General features: G+C 40.4%; 1 protein-coding gene across 7 annotated transcripts in view; it reads right to left on the bottom strand.

The window, feature by feature from the left end:
• The window catches only part of VPS13B (vacuolar protein sorting 13 homolog B), a 429,893-nt gene extending 416,770 nt beyond the window's left edge, over positions 1-13,123 (bottom strand). For 3 of the 7 annotated variants that reach the window (XM_041470602.1, XM_041470607.1, XM_041470606.1), the window contains exons 1-3: positions 12,289-12,455; positions 11,410-11,587; positions 4,095-4,238 (exon numbers count right to left, since the gene is read on the bottom strand). In XM_041470602.1, the coding sequence (XP_041326536.1) occupies positions 4,095-4,238; positions 11,410-11,556 (291 nt within the window). In that variant the 5' untranslated portion in view covers positions 11,557-11,587; positions 12,289-12,455. Of the gene's footprint in view, positions 1-3,526; positions 3,571-4,094; positions 4,239-11,409; positions 11,588-12,288; positions 12,482-13,031; positions 13,050-13,092 lie in introns of those variants that run through there. The other 4 variants (XM_041470605.1, XM_041470603.1, XM_041470604.1 and 1 more) reach the window with 4 other exon arrangements.
• Between the last annotated feature and the right edge of the window lie 5,846 nt (positions 13,124-18,969).

Genomic DNA, 18,969 nt, shown 5'->3' with positions numbered 1-18,969 from the left:
TGCCTTAAATTTTGCTAGAATTCAGTATCAGGTTTACTGAACTAAATACACTACTATGAAATTAAGTACCAAATGAAATTTATTTAAAAAATAAAGACTTTGAGCTTCCCCATGAGCAAATAAAAAGCATAAAGGTGAGCCACTAAAGACTGTTAGTTAAATCTTCTGACTTCAAGTCCTACCATATTTCTGCTGTCACACAACACCAGACTTGTAGTCTCAAATGGAAAAAAACAGCACTGTTTGTCCATACAGCCACATTCAACCAAACTACTACAACCCAGGTGAGGGAAAAAAAACACTAAGAGCACTGCTTCAGGTCTGGAGCTAGCTTTACCACCTAACCAAAGACTTCATATAACTATACCCTCATCAAACACAAGCCTTCTGTCTTCACCTTCAAAGTCCTTCATAATCTGTCAACGAGCCTTATCTCCCATCTCAGTCATTTCCTGGTCAAGACCAATTTCTGCTTCCAGCATTCTTTGGTGGCAGTCTCTACAGCAGTCAGGTAAGAACATGTCTGGTATTCTGACAGTCATGCTTGTGGGCTGTTCTCCACTGCCTCCACAAAGTTATCCTGTTCCAATGCTCAGTTGTCTGTATGCTGATCCAAACTGCTTGGTTTCCCTGTGTGCCTCTAAGTGCTTCAACCTAACAGACTTCCCCAGTTCCACAATTAATTATCCTTGGAGTACAGGGAGCCTTCATACACATCAGCATATTTCTGGTGCACTGTGTTCTTCTTAAAGGCAAGGACTCAAATGTGAAGCAGTAATACAAATAACACATTTCTCCTTGATCTCCTCATTTGCATCAGTTCCAAGACAAAAAACCACAGAATTCAAAGTGGAACATGAAGAATAATCTTGTGGTTAGTTATAATGGCAGGAAGGTGAAGAAAACAGACACAGGCTTACAGGCTTGTTCTTCCCAATTTACACTACCTAAACTTTAAAGCCTCTGGTTTGAGCATGGAGATATCTTAGCACTGAGAGGGGAAGAAAAAGTAGCAAACAATTTCAAATATATTGAAAAAAAATGTGTAGAAGAGAAAGAGTTAGAGAAAGAGAAAGAATAGTCCAACAGGACAAAGGGAGAAAACCTCTCATAGAAAAAGCAGCAATCAATACAGATTTTAAAAAGTGGTTTCAATTCTATATGAAGTCAGAGATTTAATATATAGAGATAGGTAATGAGAAGAACATAAAATACTGAAACTTCAACCACTTTCTAAAACAAAATATAGCACTCATGGAGAACAGAGTCAGGAAAGCCAATTACTATAACTTAAATACAAGTCAAGCAAACTTCAGAATCCCATTAAAGTGTTTAAGAACAGATTTTAAAATCATACCAACATATTTGAGAACATTATAAATGCTTATATTTAAAACTCAGTGCTGCAGAAGATTAGATCAAGAGAAAAAAAAAAAAGCCAGGCACAGTTACATTAGGCTGACAGACATCAAAAAGCAATGTGGAACACCTCAAAGCCAAATTCTGTTTCAAGTACTGACACTAAAAGTCATAACCAAGAGTTCATAAACAAAGCATGTTCAATAGAACAGCCCTTTACTCACTGCAAAGTTGATGCACTTCAGTTTCATTTTCTTGTAAAGTATCCACAGTGGATACTGTAGATAAACACCTGAGTTTTAGAAGTAGTAGTGCCAGATGTAGAAAAGGAGAAAAAGGAAACAAAGCACAGAAGGGGGAAAAGCAAAGATCTTCAAAATGTAAATACCACTAATTCTACAGAATTCTGGATTTTGTACATCATTAAGTGAACTTACCACTTATGCAACAGTTCTGTTTAGAGAAAGAATTTTTGCATAAAACTAGAATATGAGCCATTACTGTCTAATCCAAACTTAGCTGAGGAGATGCTGCAATAAGCATGAACAACAAAAAAACCTAACTAAACTAATACTGAAGCTGAACGAACAATGACACAGCATCACAGTAAAACATATCACAAAAGCACCCCGGGAACGAAACTCTTCAAAGATGAGAGCAAAACCCTCTCTTCCTTCTTCTGTAGGGTCCACTGGATAATAGCTTCAAACAATGCCATGTATTTTAGCCTTCATATATCTTCAACAGAAACATTGTTTTTCACATTTCTGTAAAATAGTACCTTTCCAGAGAAAACACATCTCACTAAGTTGAGGTCAAGAACTTTATTTTTTACTCAGGTGAAATTATCCCTGTGCTCATTAGAAGTCTCACCTGAGGAAGGAAATAGAGGGTCAAGCCAATCAATCTGAGAACTAAACTAAGCTTTCTTGCTAATTATGCTCTTCACTGACATGAAGTTCCTGGCAGAACAGTTCCAACTGGAGCTAAACTCACTGAAAGTTCATTTCACTACCATTTTCCATAAAAATATTTCATTCGTATTTTTTATTCATTGATTACAAAATTTTTTATGACAATTGATTTTAGCCAAGTACACTGCCATACTTTGAACACTTTTAAATAGTAATTCAAAAAATGAAATTCAACCTGTCAACTTTTTAAACTATACCCTAAAAAATAGCATAAAAGTGTTTTCATCTACATTCTTGTTCATCAAAGATAATCTTTCTATGGCACAGACTCAAATTTTACTCTCCTGAGCATACATACCAATGAATAATTTGTTCAAATGTCAGTTGCAATTTTCAAAACTCTTTTCTTGCCTCTGAATCTTAAACATCTGTAACAAATACTTGTTTTGAGAGTGCTTTACATTCATGACACTTGACCTTTTGATGTATGCACCACAAAATTTAAGTTTCAAATACCACGCAAGCAGGAAATCTGATCATTTCAGCAGTAGCCATCTGCAAGGTCCAATATCAAATATTAGTTCTGGGTTGCACAAAGTCATGGGCTACAAATCTTTTTCTGCAACTCATAATTAGTTGCAATTTGCTGCTCCCACAAACACACATCTCATGGAACATCTGGTCTCAAAAGCTTACCTTAACTTTGGAAAAGTACTTAATATTTGGCTGGTAGTGTGCATATATGCACATCCACACATGCACACAGACTAAGTGTAACTACAGAATGCAAACCTGTCCTCTGTGGGTGGCTAGGACTAGAGATTTCTACTCCAGCAAAAAAACCTCTTAGTTCTGTAACTGTAAAAGGCTGTATCAAGAAATATCAAACAGGCAAGTGTTTTCCAATGTTCTTGCTGCCTTGTGTCTAGTTATTGATGTTAAATGTTAACAGCTCATCAAGCACCCTACCAAACACTTGAGTTTTTCACAAACTGGAACTTTTGTTTGCATGATCCTTAATATAAACGAAGCACTGTTGAATCAAAATGTGAACAAGATTTTTAAAAAACCAACAAGCAAAACAAACTTGGAAGCCTCTCTAGAATTAAAGCACCATGCTGATTAAAAAAAAAAAAAAACCCAAAAGTTCAACATTAATATAACCAAGTACTTTTTAGTTAACCAAGTTAGACATATGACAAAAATTGAAGCACTGCATATTTTAGCTTCATCATGTCAGAAGCAAACCTTACCTGAGCCTGTGAAAACAGCCTAATGCACAAATTATTCTGAGCAACTAAAAGAAAAAAAAAACCTGAAGAGCCTTACATACAAGAAGTCTTCCAAGTACACTCAAGCAAGCAATATAATTACTAAAGGCAAAAATTACTTAAGACTCCAGAATCTTCAAAGCATTCCTTCAATAATAGCAACACTTTTGAAAAATGTCCAGTGCTGATTTGTGCCACATACAGCTGACTCAAGCGACCAGCACTGCTGCTTGGGAGACAAAAGCTGGAAGCACACAGCATTTCTGTGAAGAAATCCATTTCTTCTCTGTCACAGGAGAAATCTGACAGAGCACTATTAACTTGCTTTCATATCTGCAAGAACACAGCTACAGCTAATAAAGAGTTTAAAAATAAGCATAAAGGAAGATATTAACTGTGACAAGAAGAAAAACATGAGCCTCTCAGAAAATGAAAGGGATCACAATTTCACATGCCAGATCCTTCAGGAGACTTTCAAGAAAGTGGCCTACAGAAGCTCTTATTGTCATCAACTTCACAATGCTGGAAAAGCATTCATGACATTTCTTACCTGAGCCCCATCCTTTAACTTCAAGATGCATTCCATTGTATTGATAGTGATGACAACTGGCTCTGATCCCAATTTTGTCCATGGCACATGAATCCGAAGCTCATGAATATGCCCACTTAAGAAAGTAAATGGCAGTTTCAGCTCCTAACAACAACAAAGAATGCAGAATTAACTACTGAAACATATCAAAATTCCAGACACATTTGTAACTCAAAATAGTTATGCTCTATCACAAGTCAAAAGTTATTTTCCCTCCCTTAATCAGCAGTGTGCCACAAGACTTGGCATTTGCCTTTATAATCACTCACACCATTAGGTGTTATTAGTCTGTTCAATTAGTCTGTTCAAAGGAGACATTTGGGTTACCAGGTCCTTGATAATAAAAGATAGCTTAAAGCCACCTCTCCTCCCTCACATGAAGCTACTGCAAAGTGTTTTGCTATTCAAGGTACAAGTAGAAACAAACAGAGTGAAGGTAAATACTTAAACTGATATGCAACCAGTATTACTGTGAAGAGTACAAATTTGGAATTAAATATTGACAATGCCACAGTAAGGCAATTTCTTTTGAAATATTTTAGTGCTTAAGCGTTTTAAGAGCTCAGTTCTCGTAAGACTGGCCCATTGTTGCCCCTTTCACATCAAACTACTTAGTAAATACAAAGTTATTAAATTTTTCATTAGCAAAACCAGACTCCTACACAGCAAGGTCTAATGAAGATGCCTCACTGGTTTAAAAACTTGTGCAAGTCAGTCCAGAGCTTCCAACAAATGCCCAGGCACAGATCACAACTCTGCAGGACAGCCTCAGGGAACCAGCTGCTGCTTGCAGCAAATTCAGCAGGAAATAAGGTGCCAAAGTTTAGATTAAACGTACTCAACTAAGTAAATTGGTGTAGAGACAATACAAAGTGTACAAAGAGCTGCAACTTCCCAGTAGCTTCAGGTGTTCTGCAAAAAATTAGTTCAATGCTTAACCAACAGAAGAGAGCTAGAGAGCTCTCAGGTCAGGCAAGAGAGTAGTCCCAGGACTGGCAATCAAGATTTGGGACATGGAAAACAATTGTTTACTGTAAAATAAAGAAGCAATATTCAATATGTTAGAATTTTAAGTCAGCATTCTCAATACTAAGTATTCCAATGCTCAGGTTTCAGGGATTCTTCATCTTTTCACTTTTCTAAAATCTCGTATTCTGATATTTTTTGCTATCAAGTTTTAATGGAGAAAAAGCAATGCATCTTCACTTCAAATTGCTTATAGCCTGGTATTTTTATCATCATCTTAGATGCTGGGAACTACAAGTGCAGTATATTCTCAGGTTGAGAAATAAGTGAATCTAAGTATCCCAGACACAGGGAAGCAGTTTTGGCCAACCTGCAATGACCATGTAGTCCAACTGCCTGACCAATTCACGGCTGACTAGAAGTCAAAATATGTTATTAAAGACATTCTCCAAATGCCTTTTACACACTGACAGGCTTGGGGCATCAACCTCCTGCAGGAAGCCTGTTCCTGTGTTTGGGGGTTTGTCCTCTGGGCTGCCAGGGTGCATTGCTGACTCCTGCTGAGCCTGCTGCTGACCAGCACACACAGGTTCTTAACTGTATTTTGGTAAACTCAGGAACACAAACCTTTGTTCAGGACTCCAGAATTATCCTGGCAAGCCAGGGCTTAAGCACCTTTGCCCCTTGGCTCAGGTTAGGTACATGCATCTCATTCAACATAGAATTCCTATGAATGAACAGATGTTACAAAGAGAAGGTCCATGAAACTCAGAAATCAAGCAGTCAAGTTGCTAGGGAATTTCAGACATCTACCATTTCAGAATCTACCAGTGGATCCAGAAAGCCTCTTTTCCTGCACCACTTGACCCTTGATCTATGTACAGAACTTCTATATTAATAAAATTTGGGGACAAGGGCATTTTGCATTTACTATTTGATATGTACTATAAAGTCTTAAAGTATGCCTATACAATATTTCTGTCAAAATAGCTAATGTAATTTTTTGCCTAAATATATTGAAATAAATAAATTTATCAGTGATAAATTAATGAATAATTAATATATAATCAAATCTTAGTGGTATGTTTTAAAAGCCCCCTAAAAAGTTTGATTTTCTTAAGTAGTTATCATCTCCTAGGTTCAGAGTTGAAATAATCACCATTTACACCTGTGACAGGTTTACATCTTGAGAGTCCTCAGGATGACTAGAAGCAAGTCAACTATTCTTACCTATACCCACACCATCACAGTAACTACAGAGAAGCAATTTTAGGGAGCACTTTCCCCCATTCTGCAGCTGATAGCTCCTAAACCTTTCTACTGGTACTATGAAGAAGTTTATCCTGTATCCAGGAGCTAAGAGTATTGCATATTCACTGCTGACAACATTTTCAGAGGAGGAAACTACACAAAATTATAGCTCTATTTTTTGCCAAGTACAGCTTTTAGTTTGTAAATTAGTTTTTGGGCCTTAGTGAGTACTAATTAATGAAGTATAAAAAACCACACCCACCTCATACTGCAAAAACTCAACTCCTTCAACCATGCTTACACAAAGTCACAACTAATTTCAAGTCCCCATTCTGAGACGACAGTTTCAGACTTTCTCATTAAAAGTTCAAAGAAAATTGTTGATTTGTTTTTACAAAGTGTTTTTTCTTCATCTCGTTCACTACTACACTTCAGGATTTTAGCCCAAAGTCTCTCCTAAAAAAACAACCCTAGGCTCACAAGCAACACAAATACAATTTTCATCCAGACAGTTTTAGTTAAGACACTTTTTTTAGAAAAGCAAATATTGGGCTGTTTCGCTACAGATCTCACTATATGACTAATTATACAATAACTTAAGCAGTGTCTTCTGTTCCAGAGCTTTTTTTGGTGGGGGGGAGAGGTGGGAACTGGGGACATACATGAAGTGTGGCACAGAAATAAATGATAAAAAACATGCAATCTAAAAATACATTACAACATAAGAGACAATGCTTTCAAAGATCAAGGCAGCAAACTACCACTGTTAACAACAACAGAAATAAACTCCCCTTCTGAACTTGTAGGTCTATAAGTTTTTGTCACTCATAAATACCACAACATCTATTGAGATCCTGGCTTGTCTTTACTTCAAAAGGCATTCTAGAATAGCTGGTTTTCCACTATTTGCTGGATGGATTTAACACATTCTCACTTTTGTCTAGTTAGCCATAAGATATTGAAAGAAACAGAAGTAGGAATTATTTCAAAATAATAGGTGATAAAACCAAATGCACAAAATATTTAGAAGATAGCTCTTTTTCAAAGGAAATTTAGATACAAATGTTATCTGTCAGTAAGGAAATCCATTGTCCTGGTCACAGGTAGGGCAATTAGAATAAAGCAGTGTAGAGACCTCTTTACTGTACTACTCAGTAGACAATACAAATGTGGGCCAAATTAAGTAACTTGTTCATAACACAACATAACAAAGAACACTTTTATTCCTCCCTGTTTCCATGCAATCTTTCTCCTTTCATTAAGTATTGCTTGAAATTCTTAATATTTCTTCTATACCCATGACTGATTAAACTTCACATTTTAGATTTTCCATTTAATCATATAAATCCTTCACAAAAATATATATGACTAAAACCAAACTTCTGGGCTTGACCCATAAATAAGTGACTAACACGTAAGACTACAGACTAGATGATCATAATTCCCCTTTGCTTAAAATCTCCCCTTGCTCTAAAACACAAGACTGTTCTAAAAGTTGGGGTGATAGGCGAGTACTCGTTCTCCACATCAGTGTTAACTCAAATACCTTTTCTTCACAGTCAAGGCTGTATTTCACAAGTAACCAGTGGCATATGAAAGAGACTTAAAATAAGGATATTTCAATATTCCCGTCTATTTTAAGTACATTAGAATTTTTCATGTTTCTTTCTATACAAATTCTTTTTAGATCAAGGTATCCTTTGTCTTCCAAAGAATACTTAATCTTTCCCTTCTGCATAAGCAGCAAGAAGAATCACGATGAATGTCACCTTTTTGGTACCACTGTGTCAACACATATACTACACACAAGCTAGTTAACAAGTTCAGAGGTAGTTCTCTTATCTCTGGTACTCTGGGAGCTTCACATAAGACTTGACAAAAGTGCTTAAAATGCTTTTCCAAAAAACAATATTTAAAGTATTAGTTTCAATATTTTATTAAAAATTACTTTATTGAAGTAGTTTTGTAAAATGTGCATATTATGTACAGATGTACATTTCCAAAATTTTTTGTATGTTCAGTCTTCTAGTAATTGAATCATTCAGGAAAGGAAAAAAAAAATCAAAATTTTATTAGATTTAATCTTCAACTGAAGATAATTATAATGAAATCAACTGGCTATTCAGAGTGTGTTATAAATATATACAAAAGCTACCTAGAATATTCAAGCTAAGTACAAACTAGTACTTGACTTCCACTTTTTTTTGTACGAACCACAGAACTGGTTCGTACAAAGCTACACCGTACCTAGAATATTCAAGCTAAGTACAAACTAGTACTTGACTTCCACAACAGAACTGGTTCGTACAAAGAAAAAGGGGGACAGGCAGAAGGACAGACCCTAAGAGTTATTACAATGATGTTCAGCTTAGTTTAATGAAAGCATAAAACTTACAAAAATATATGTTAAAAACATGCAAAGTATTTCCAGATACTGGAACATTCTCTTCAGATTTGGTAAATCTTCTGTCAAGAACTGTATTTCATCTGATTTCAAGAGGTATTGGCTCCAATTTGGTAAAAAAAAAAAATTAAAATCTTCTATAAGACAAACAGCAGTTCATGCTTTGTTCTTATCTGTCCTTTGGAATTCTGTTGGGTGGCTCAGAACAGCACAACATGCCATTGGAACACTAACATCACCTAAAGTGCATGGAGCAGGAAGCACATGCTTGTTCCCAAATCTGTTATAAAGTGCTTCGTCCAGGTAGTTTTTCACCTATGCTAACACTCCCAAAAACCATGTGTAACTCCACAGAAGATGGAATTCTCTGAAAATGATTAAGGCTCTAGACAAATACATCCAGGATAGGTGGATTTGTATCCAAGATCCTGAAGCATGAAATTAAAGCTGTGTTCATGTCAGATAAAGAGCAGGGAACCAGGCTGGGGATCACAACCCAGGACAGAACAGTATTACAAGAGCACAGCAGTTAAGGAAACTAACTTTGGCTATCATGAATCCATCCAGGGAGAGAACCCAACTAAAATGATACATACAATTTTTAGAGACCAGCTTTTTCAAGGGAGCTCCTGAAGCTGCAAGGGTTGGATACTTTGCATCACCACACAGTGCTTACTCAAAGAGTTTTGCTGAGCAGAAATAAACACCATCCCCTCCACAAAAAAAAAAAAAAAAAAAAAAAAAATTTTTTCGAAAAAAAAAAAAAACCCCCCCCCCCCAAAAAAAAAAAAAAAAAAAAAAAAAAGAAGACACTCTGAATACCCACTGGACCCACTCTCATCTGTGGGTCCAGACAAGTTCCAAAGAATAATAAGAGCCAAATGAAGATAACTACATCTTACAACCACCCAGCCAAATAATGTAAAAACAATGGGTCTGAGCTAAATTTTGCATCCATCACTTATTCACATTCCCATTCAAATGGCCATGGGTACCATCATGGCAGTATTTGTCACAAGTGCCATAACATTATCAGGTTGAGCTGGATATTTAGGAACCCAGTTCATAGGCAAACAAAGATGAAGCAAGGGATCACCTACCAGCAAACTGCAACTACTGGAAAGGGAACACCATCAATGACAGCAGCAAAATTCTTATAGTGACAGGTAATACAGCATGTTTGATATATTCATCCCAAGTCATCATCTGTTTTTAGGACAAATTTTCTCTGCACAGCAGAGCACTGAAACACCTTACCCAGAGACAAGACAGAGTTCAAGACCCAGTTGAAGAAAAACACATCATGTCTGACATAATGCTGGTAACAGCCCTGCTCAAAACAGGAGGCTGGACTAGATGACCTCCAGAACTCCTTTCTGATCAACCCTTCTTTGTACATATGCATTTAAAAAAGCTCACAGGGGAACACATCCTACAGAAAATCAGCTGTATGGACAAGTAATAGACTTGTATGTACCCAGTAACAGACTTGAGAGAAAATACAGAGGCTACGAAATACTTGAAGGAAGACAAGTAAGGTTCTTTAAAAAGCACAGAAAGCAGAGCAAGATGTCTTGTAAGATTTCTCTTCTTCCAGAACAGGATCAGAGATTCTTAATTAACCATATGTATTAACTTTTCACATTTTAAAAGGTGTTCCCAACAGACACACAGTCGCCCCAGCCTATTCCAATGCCTCATAAGCAGACACATAAATGAGATTTCCATTTATGTCACACCTAAGTCTCCCAACATGCAATTTATTCAATTGCTTCTGGTCAGATCCAAATAATTCTTGCCCCATCTTGTCTCATCTTATTTTAGTCAACATTAAAAACACATTCCCTGTATACTTCATTCTTCTTTCAAAGGACGTATTTACTAAATTTCCCATTCTTTGCTGCATTTCCCTCAGCTCCTTCACTTGGTTGGACTAGATCTGGCCACAGAACTCCAGCTAAGCCCTGCTACTCCATGCACAACAGAAAGCAGCTTTATCAGTCTCACACATTCAAGTTGTCAACTCAGATAAGCATGAAAAGAAACCATCCCTGTGCTAAGGCTTTATCACTGCATACTGACAGCAGGCTCCAAATTCTGTATCTAGTGTTTTACTTGCTCAAGCTTGTTGTTTTAAGGCTAATTTGTACTGTGTCTTTGATTTAATCCACAGAATCCAGATGATCAAATCTATTCCTCAATTACTCAAGTTTAGATAGAACTGGAACAATGAAATCTGAAGTTGTAAAACAATACAAAGCACAAATGTGTTTAGTATGCATAATTAAAAAAAGATCCCACTTTACTTGGTGACCTTTCAACTTAGTTACTATATATAATTTGTAAATATGACTGGGAAAGCAATTCAATTAATGCTCCTACCATAAAACAATAGTTACTGAAAGAAGAAACCATCCACGAAAAAGCCTCTCTTCACACTCCATAACTTACAGAATGTGTAAAGAATTACCATTCACTGCTAAACAAATGGCATGAAATTAAAGCAAGAATAAATAAGTGCAGGGGGGGAAATACTTGCATAAGAAGAAAACCAGCATACACTAAGTTACTACTTAGCTGTGCAGACCACTCTTAATTCAGACAACTTCTTTTAAATCAAAGACATGGACCGTAACTGCTATAAACATAACATACCTGTTCAAGTACATCCAACTTCAATTCAAGTTTACTGAGCACAACATCTCCTCCCCAGAGCGACAACTGCAGATCTGAAGGCTTCAAGTTCTTTATGTAGCGATTCACATAACTCATCAAAATAGGAGTTACATAGGACTCCAGCATTCTGGAAGATCTCTGTATTACAGGTCAAGCACTAGGAAAAGGACAAGAAATTGAGATGTCAGTTATATAGCTCCAGTCTAATTTTCAATAATGCAACACTCCCATTGTTTGAATGTATGAAAATAATTCTAAACATCATTTACAGTCAGAGTTTATACAGTTACATATACAGATCAAATGTATAGAAAGACACAAGCACATCTATTTACATTTACGAATTTTCAGGTTACATATAGTATATATGTACATTCACACACACATATCTGTGTGTGCATATATATATATACACATCAATATATATAAGAACTAGTAACTGGTTTGCTCAAAAGAAAAGCCAACCAAACAAACGAAGACACAGAAAAGGTGATCGAGCAGTGCACCTTGCTTTCACACAGCATTTAAGTGACAGTAAAACTCCTTTTTGGATTCATCAAAAGGACAAATTTGGATAACATCAAAAAAGGGTAACTCCTAACTGATAAGAGTCCACACTAAAATATCGCCTTAGATGCACCTCACCGGTCTCAGCACCGTGTACAAGCCAGCCCGAACTCCAAGAAACCAACATCCTTCATGAACCCAGCTGAGGTTACGTTATGGTCTGCCATCACTCCCATCCCTCCCCACATCCTTTCCCAAATCCCCGCCACCCTGAGGAGACCCTTCCTGGTCCCGTCACCGCCGCGGCTTCACCCGGATACCTTCACAAACCCGGGAACCCCGCGCCCGTACCTTCGGGACACATCCTCGCACGTCCCTCCCGCGGGCCCACGCCCCCTCAGGGCCCCTTTACCTGGCCCTGCACAGCGCCCCGAGGCTCCGCGCCCACCCCGGGCCGGCCGGGCCGCGGGAGCGCCGCGCACGCAGCGCCGCCGGCAGCGCCTCCCGCCCCGGCTGCACCGCTCGGGCGCTTCCGGGTTCCGCGGCGCATGCGCGCTTCTCCGCCGGCCCTCGGCCGGAAGCGTTTGGCGCGAGCGCGGGGCGGGGCCAGGCGGTGGCTCTGAGGGCGGTGCAGGTCACGTGCCAGGCGGGGGCGGGGCGGGGCTTCCCCGGCGTCCCCGTGGGGCGGAGGGGGCGCGCGGGCCGCGCGGCAGAGTGACTGGGATGCGGAATGCGCGGGGATGGGATGGCCTCGGAGGTCATCCAGTCCAGCCTGTGACCGAACAGCACCATGGCAACTACACCGTGGCACTGAGTGCTACGCGCAGAGTTTACCTAAACGCCTCCGGGGACGGTGACTCCACCATCTCCCTGGGAAGTCCATTCCAGTGTCTAATCACCCTTCACGTGAAGAAATTTCTCCTCACGTCCAACTTGAACATCCTCTGATACAGCTTGAGTTTATATCCTCATGTTCTCTCCATGTTTTTCTGGGAGGAGGCGCCCCCGCCACCCTGAGGAGACCCTTCCTGGTCCCGTCACCGCCGCGGCTTCACCCGGATACCTTCACAAACCCGGGAACCCCGCGCCCGTACCTTCGGGACACATCCTCGCACGTCCCTCCCGCGGGCCCACGCCCCCTCAGGGCCCCTTTACCTGGCCCTGCACAGCGCCCCGAGGCTCCGCGCCCACCCCGGGCCGGCCGGGCCGCGGGAGCGCCGCGCACGCAGCGCCGCCGGCAGCGCCTCCCGCCCCGGCTGCACCGCTCGGGCGCTTCCGGGTTCCGCGGCGCATGCGCGCTTCTCCGCCGGCCCTCGGCCGGAAGCGTTTGGCGCGAGCGCGGGGCGGGGCCAGGCGGTGGCTCTGAGGGCGGTGCAGGTCACGTGCCAGGCGGGGGCGGGGCGGGGCTTCCCCGGCGTCCCCGTGGGGCGGAGGGGGCGCGCGGGCCGCGCGGCAGAGTGACTGGGATGCGGAATGCGCGGGGATGGGATGGCCTCGGAGGTCATCCAGTCCAGCCTGTGACCGAACAGCACCATGGCAACTACACCGTGGCACTGAGTGCTACGCGCAGGCTTTACCTAAACGCCTCCAGGGACGATGACTCCACCATCTCCCTGGGAAGTCCATTCCAGTGTCTAATCACCCTTCACGTGAAGAAATTTCTCCTCACGTCCAACTTGAACATCCTCTGATACAGCTTGAGTTTATATCCTCATGTTCTCTCCATGTTTTTCTGGGAGGAGGCGCCAATTCCCATCTGGCTGCAGTCTCCTTTCAGGCAGTGGTAGAGAGCGATGAGGTCAGCCCTGAGCCTCCTTTGCTCCATGCTAAACACCCCCGGCTCCTTCAGCTGCTCCTCACTTGTCCTCCAGACCTTCACCAGCTCCCTTCCCTTTCTCTGGACTCCTCCAGCTCCTCAATGTCCTTCCTGAATTGAGGGGCCCGGAACTCGACAGAGTCTCCTCGCGGGGCAGCGTGGCCCGGCCGCCCCTCAGGTGTGTGAGCCCCGCCATGAGGAGCTTGGGCATGGCAGGCTCTGTCTGTCCCGGAGCTCTGTGAGCCCCGAGTGTGCCCTGCCTCAACCAGCTCCACGGTTTGGTTCATGTTGTTGTAATTGACAAATGGCTGTGTGGGACAAACACCAGTGGTGGAAAACACTTGTTCACACTCTGCTTCATAAAGGTGTGCATTTTCTGGCTTGGTTTAGAGCAAGGTTCTGCTTAGGTTCTCAATTTCACCATTTCAAATATGAGAGTTCCTGACACCCAGGAATGCCCTTGATGATCTGCATGCCCAGCGTGTGTTTCTCCCTTCTCTAGATCATAGAGAAAAGCCATCTCCAGTAGGATTGAGTCCTTTTGGGGTTGCTTGTGGCACCCAGAAAATGCCCTGGAAAGGTGAGTCAATAAAATCCTTGCAGGCTGACACATTGGCATATGGGTGATTTGGAAATGAGCTGAGCTCATTTTTGTCACTGAAAAGTGCAGTAAGCAGTGCCTGTGGGCACGGCTTTGATGTAGATAATGAATAACCTTTTACAAAGGCCTCTCATTTGAGTTTTGAAGGAAAGCCTGGGATATGCCTCCTGAGTTACATATTCCTCCTGGAAATGTGAAATCCCATGAATTTAATCTGCAGTGTAGTTACATGGCTGAAAAGACAACACTATACAGCATCTGAGGGAGTGCGTGTGAAGCTCAAACAGCAAGTGCTCAGGTAGGAGCCTACCCCTATAGCAGTGCATGCATTGAAATTTGGCTGAGCTAATCAAGGTCTGGAGGCTCCAAATCCTGCTGGATCACCTGTCTGTTCTGCCTCTGGTATACACATGCTGAGCTAACCATGAATCAAACCTCACTTTGCATACACCGTTGCCTCACTTGCTGTGCCATCTTCATTCATGAATCACAGCTTGAAAGACAGTATTTCACCTCATGAAAAGTCAAAGCAGCTTGGGCTGCTTTTCTTCTTACAGTGGTCACCACTCCCACATCTCATACTTGAGTGTATGTTCAACCATTCTTCAGTACCTGTGGCATGTTACCTGTGGCATGTTACCTGTGGCTAAGAGGTGGTAGCAGGTAGGTGAGGGACAGGAAAATTTTAACAGTGTCAGTGGTCTTTTAATTAAAGTTTTGCTTCTGACTAAATTTCTGTAGGACTAACATTCTTGAAGAATTCCTTTGCAGAGCTGCTATACCTTTCTGTCCCTCTGCTAGAGGGGTAGGAGTGGCAAATTTTACTGGTAACACTTTTCAGGAGTGTGCACTGCAAGCCAGCTCAGAGAAATAATCAATGCTAATGGAAACAATCTCATTTATTATAGCATACACCCCAACAGAGTTGCATTGACACAACAGAGGGATGTGGCAACTGATAAGTGTAATGTTGAAGCACACCCTAAGCCTGCATCAAAAGCCCTTATTTAAACAGAAAAACATTCTTCTGTTTCTTTGTCCATTATGTTATCACTTTTGAATGACACATCCAATCAGTGCTGGAATGTTTTCTGAAAGTTCAGAATTGAAGAACAACGCCCTATTTTGGTGAAAAATGAATAAACAAGAAGAAGAGTAGGGGGAAAACATAGTGCTCCTGGCAGCTGCCTGGCAGACCTAGCAGTTGAGAACAGCTCTGTAATTTTCCTGGCAATTATTAGCATTTCATTATAACTACTGCCATCTCAGTTCTAGTTCAAGTATGTTGACACCCTGAATAATTTCTTTCCTACAGTAGGAAAAAAATATGAAAAAAATTGAAGGGATCCCACAGGAATAAATCTTTGACGGAAAGGAGATAAATGGATGGCATGAAACAAGAGCAGCTGGAGAGCTGGAGTTATAAAGGTCCCTGATGTACAGAGGGATGTGAGCTGAGTACGTGAGGAATTTGCAGGTAGTAGGCAGGTGATGTGCAGTAATGAACTTGGGCACACTACAGCAACGAGGGCATGTCTGCTAGAAATGTCAGCTCCTTGAGCTAGTCCAATATATTCAGTATTTCAACACTTCAGTGAAACATGCAGGATAGGTATAATTAAAATTGCAAATCTAGTGGCATGGGAACCTTGTTTAATCACGTAACTTGAGCAATTGTGAATCTCTGAAAAGCTAACAAACGTAGCTACAGTTTACCTGGAGACTGAAAAAGTGTAGATGAAACAGTGTCACTTTTGGCCGTACGTGAATAAAATAGCACTTCTAGGAGGTCCTCAGGAAACATATCTACCTGCAAAGTACATTTTTTCTTTGTAAGAGTCTATCAATGTGCTTCTGGCTTCAGTGTTGTTGCTGCTATAGGCTATTTCTTGTTTTCTGCAACAGAAGTGGGATCAATGAAATACAAAATGGAAGGGGGAAATGGAGTTCATTAAAAAAATGAGCAAAATCTAGAAAAGGTAGAGGATGAGTAAGTGGCTGTTACAGAATTACTCGATCACTGAATGGTTGGGGTTGGAAGGCACCTCTGGAGATCACATAGTCCAACCCTCCTGCTAAGGCAGGTTCACCTAGAGCAGGCTGCACAGGATTGCTTCAAAGACAATTTGTATCTCCAGAGAAAGAAATTTTCTATCTCCACAACCTCTCCTGTGCAGTCTGTTCCGTGGGTTCTCTGTCATCCTCAGAGTGAAGGTCTTCCTCATGCTCTGTTGGAACTTCCCATGCATCATTTTCTGCCTGTTGCCCTCATCCTACTTCTTGGCACCACTGGGAAATGCCTGGCTCCATCCTCTTGACACGCTTCCTTCAGGTACTGATAGACATTGATAAGATCCCTTCTCAGTCTTTCCTTCTCCAGGCTAAACAGCCCCAGCTCTCTCAGCCTTTCCTCATTAGTGAGTTGCTCCAGACCCCTAATTAAATTCATAGCACTCCACTGGACCCTCTCCAGTGGTTCCTTGTCTTCCTCCAGCTGGAGACCTCAGAACTGAACACAGCACTCCAGGCATGGCATCAACCAGGGTAAACTACCTGAGGCTGCAGTCAAAGGGAAAAATAAGGAAAATAGACATCTAAACAGATTTTTAAATGTTTGGCCTGGGCAGTTTGCAGTATATAAGACAATCTGAGGTTATTGACAAGAAGGGTTGAGAGACAACCTGTGTGGATCTTCTTTTTTACCTGGAAAAAGGTTTTTAGTCCTCCAACCTCCTTCACTATGTCCCTCAGCTAACAGTGGATACTTTAACCAGGTTACTGAGCAATCTGCTGTCAATGTCTGTTCTGCTCCAGTGCCTCCAACTACAGCAGCATGGATGTGGATGACTGGTCCCAGAAGCTTTTCAGTCTATTCATGTGGCAAAAGACTGATGGTTTATGATTCTTTAGAGCCTACTGAGGTGTCCTATAGACAGCATGAGACTGACAGTGTGAAGGAGTTCATAACCATAAATTATCAATACTAATAGAGATATTTCAGAAACACCTGTGAGGAAAATAAAAATTCCTTAGCCTTCTTTCTCCCCTCCTGTTCTAGATCCTAAAACATGGACTAGTTGATTTGTAACATTTCTTGTTGATTCTTTTTCTGTTTTTACTACAAATTATACCTGTAGTACATGATATAGTATATTATAGATAGATGTAAAATATGTGTATAAATATGTTTCTGCTGTAATATATAAGAATAATGTACTATAAACATATTAAGATTTGCCCTCTCTGTTTTACTGGGAATTTCCTGAGTTCAAACTAAATTGACTAAAAAAATGTATCTTCTAATATTTTTCAAATTAAAAAACTACAGCAACAAACTATAAATCAATACATTTTACTATTAGAAGTAAATAGGTTATTAGTGATGTCATGTTACCTAATTGTTAAATCATATATAGCAATCAGAAACTGGTAAAAAAATATTGCCATGCCACTTTTATTACTATAATAGCCCCCATTACTATCGCTTTATTTTCAAGTTCACCGAAATGCACATATATTTGAAATTTGGAAACATTAAAAACCTTTTTTTTTTTTTAATTGCACGTATGCTTTCACTGTTATCTGAATTTTTGGTATATTCTAAATTTTAAGGTGCAAACAATTGTCTATGATAAATTTTATTTGTTCTTCTATCCCCTAAATTGTGCCTGAAAATCATAGTGAAAGAGCTCTCAGCTGTAGTCTTGAAGCAATAATTTTTTCAGGTATTAAGGAAAATAGATTTAATTATGGCACCTTTAAAATGGAAAATTAGTATTCAACAAAGATCAAAATAAATTTATTATTTATAACTATGATTGTGAGCAAGAATCTGTCAAAACAGTTACATTCACTCTAAGTAAAACAGAAAAAGTATTAATTTAGTGATCAAAGGTCATGAAGTTCTGGAAGCTTTTGATATATAATCCCAGCTCATTGCTGCCTCATCTGGCTTTTTAGGAAAATGCTTTCCCCAGCTCTGCCAATCCCTGCAGCAGTGTGGGGACAGAATGCTCCGGGCAGTGGGGAGCAGAACACATTTATGCAGATTCGGATGCTAACCCAGCTCAAGTTTCACCGGTCTCGCCTGGTGTCTCCTCTGTGGGTGAGTGTTCACTCTGAGTCGCTGGGGTGAATGTCTGTCCAATCTCCTCTTCTCAGGGTGAGCAATGGACTAACAGGCAACTTGGTTTGGTCCTGACAGTGACGGTGCACTCAAATGTAAGGATTTAGCTACACTAACTGGTGTTTTAAAATGTAGCCTGCATGCATAAATTCTATGTACATAAATTTGGTTTCTTTGGGAATTATTAAACCTCAAATAAAGAGGCAGTATTACATCTCCAGAATGATTTGTCCTGAATTTTATTCACACACCAGAATGAATGAAAGACAAGATAAAAAACCTGAATGGAACAGGCTAGAAATGTACAGTTTAGTCTTCTAGGAGTATAGTTTTCAGGTACATTATGAGAGCCAAGCTCTCTAATGGCTGTCTAACCAGGAAAGTTAAACTGGAAACTGTTTTTCAAGGTTTTGGAAACATTAAAAACCTTTTTTTTTTTTTAATTGCACGTATGCTTTCACTGTTATCTGAATTTTTGGTATATTCTAA

Source organism: Pyrgilauda ruficollis, unplaced genomic scaffold (assembly GCF_017590135.1).
Source record: "Pyrgilauda ruficollis isolate IOZ18807 unplaced genomic scaffold, ASM1759013v1 scaffold25, whole genome shotgun sequence".
NCBI classification, from domain to species: Eukaryota; Metazoa; Chordata; class Aves; order Passeriformes; family Passeridae; genus Pyrgilauda; species Pyrgilauda ruficollis.
This window is presented reverse-complemented; position numbering and strand designations above follow the sequence as displayed.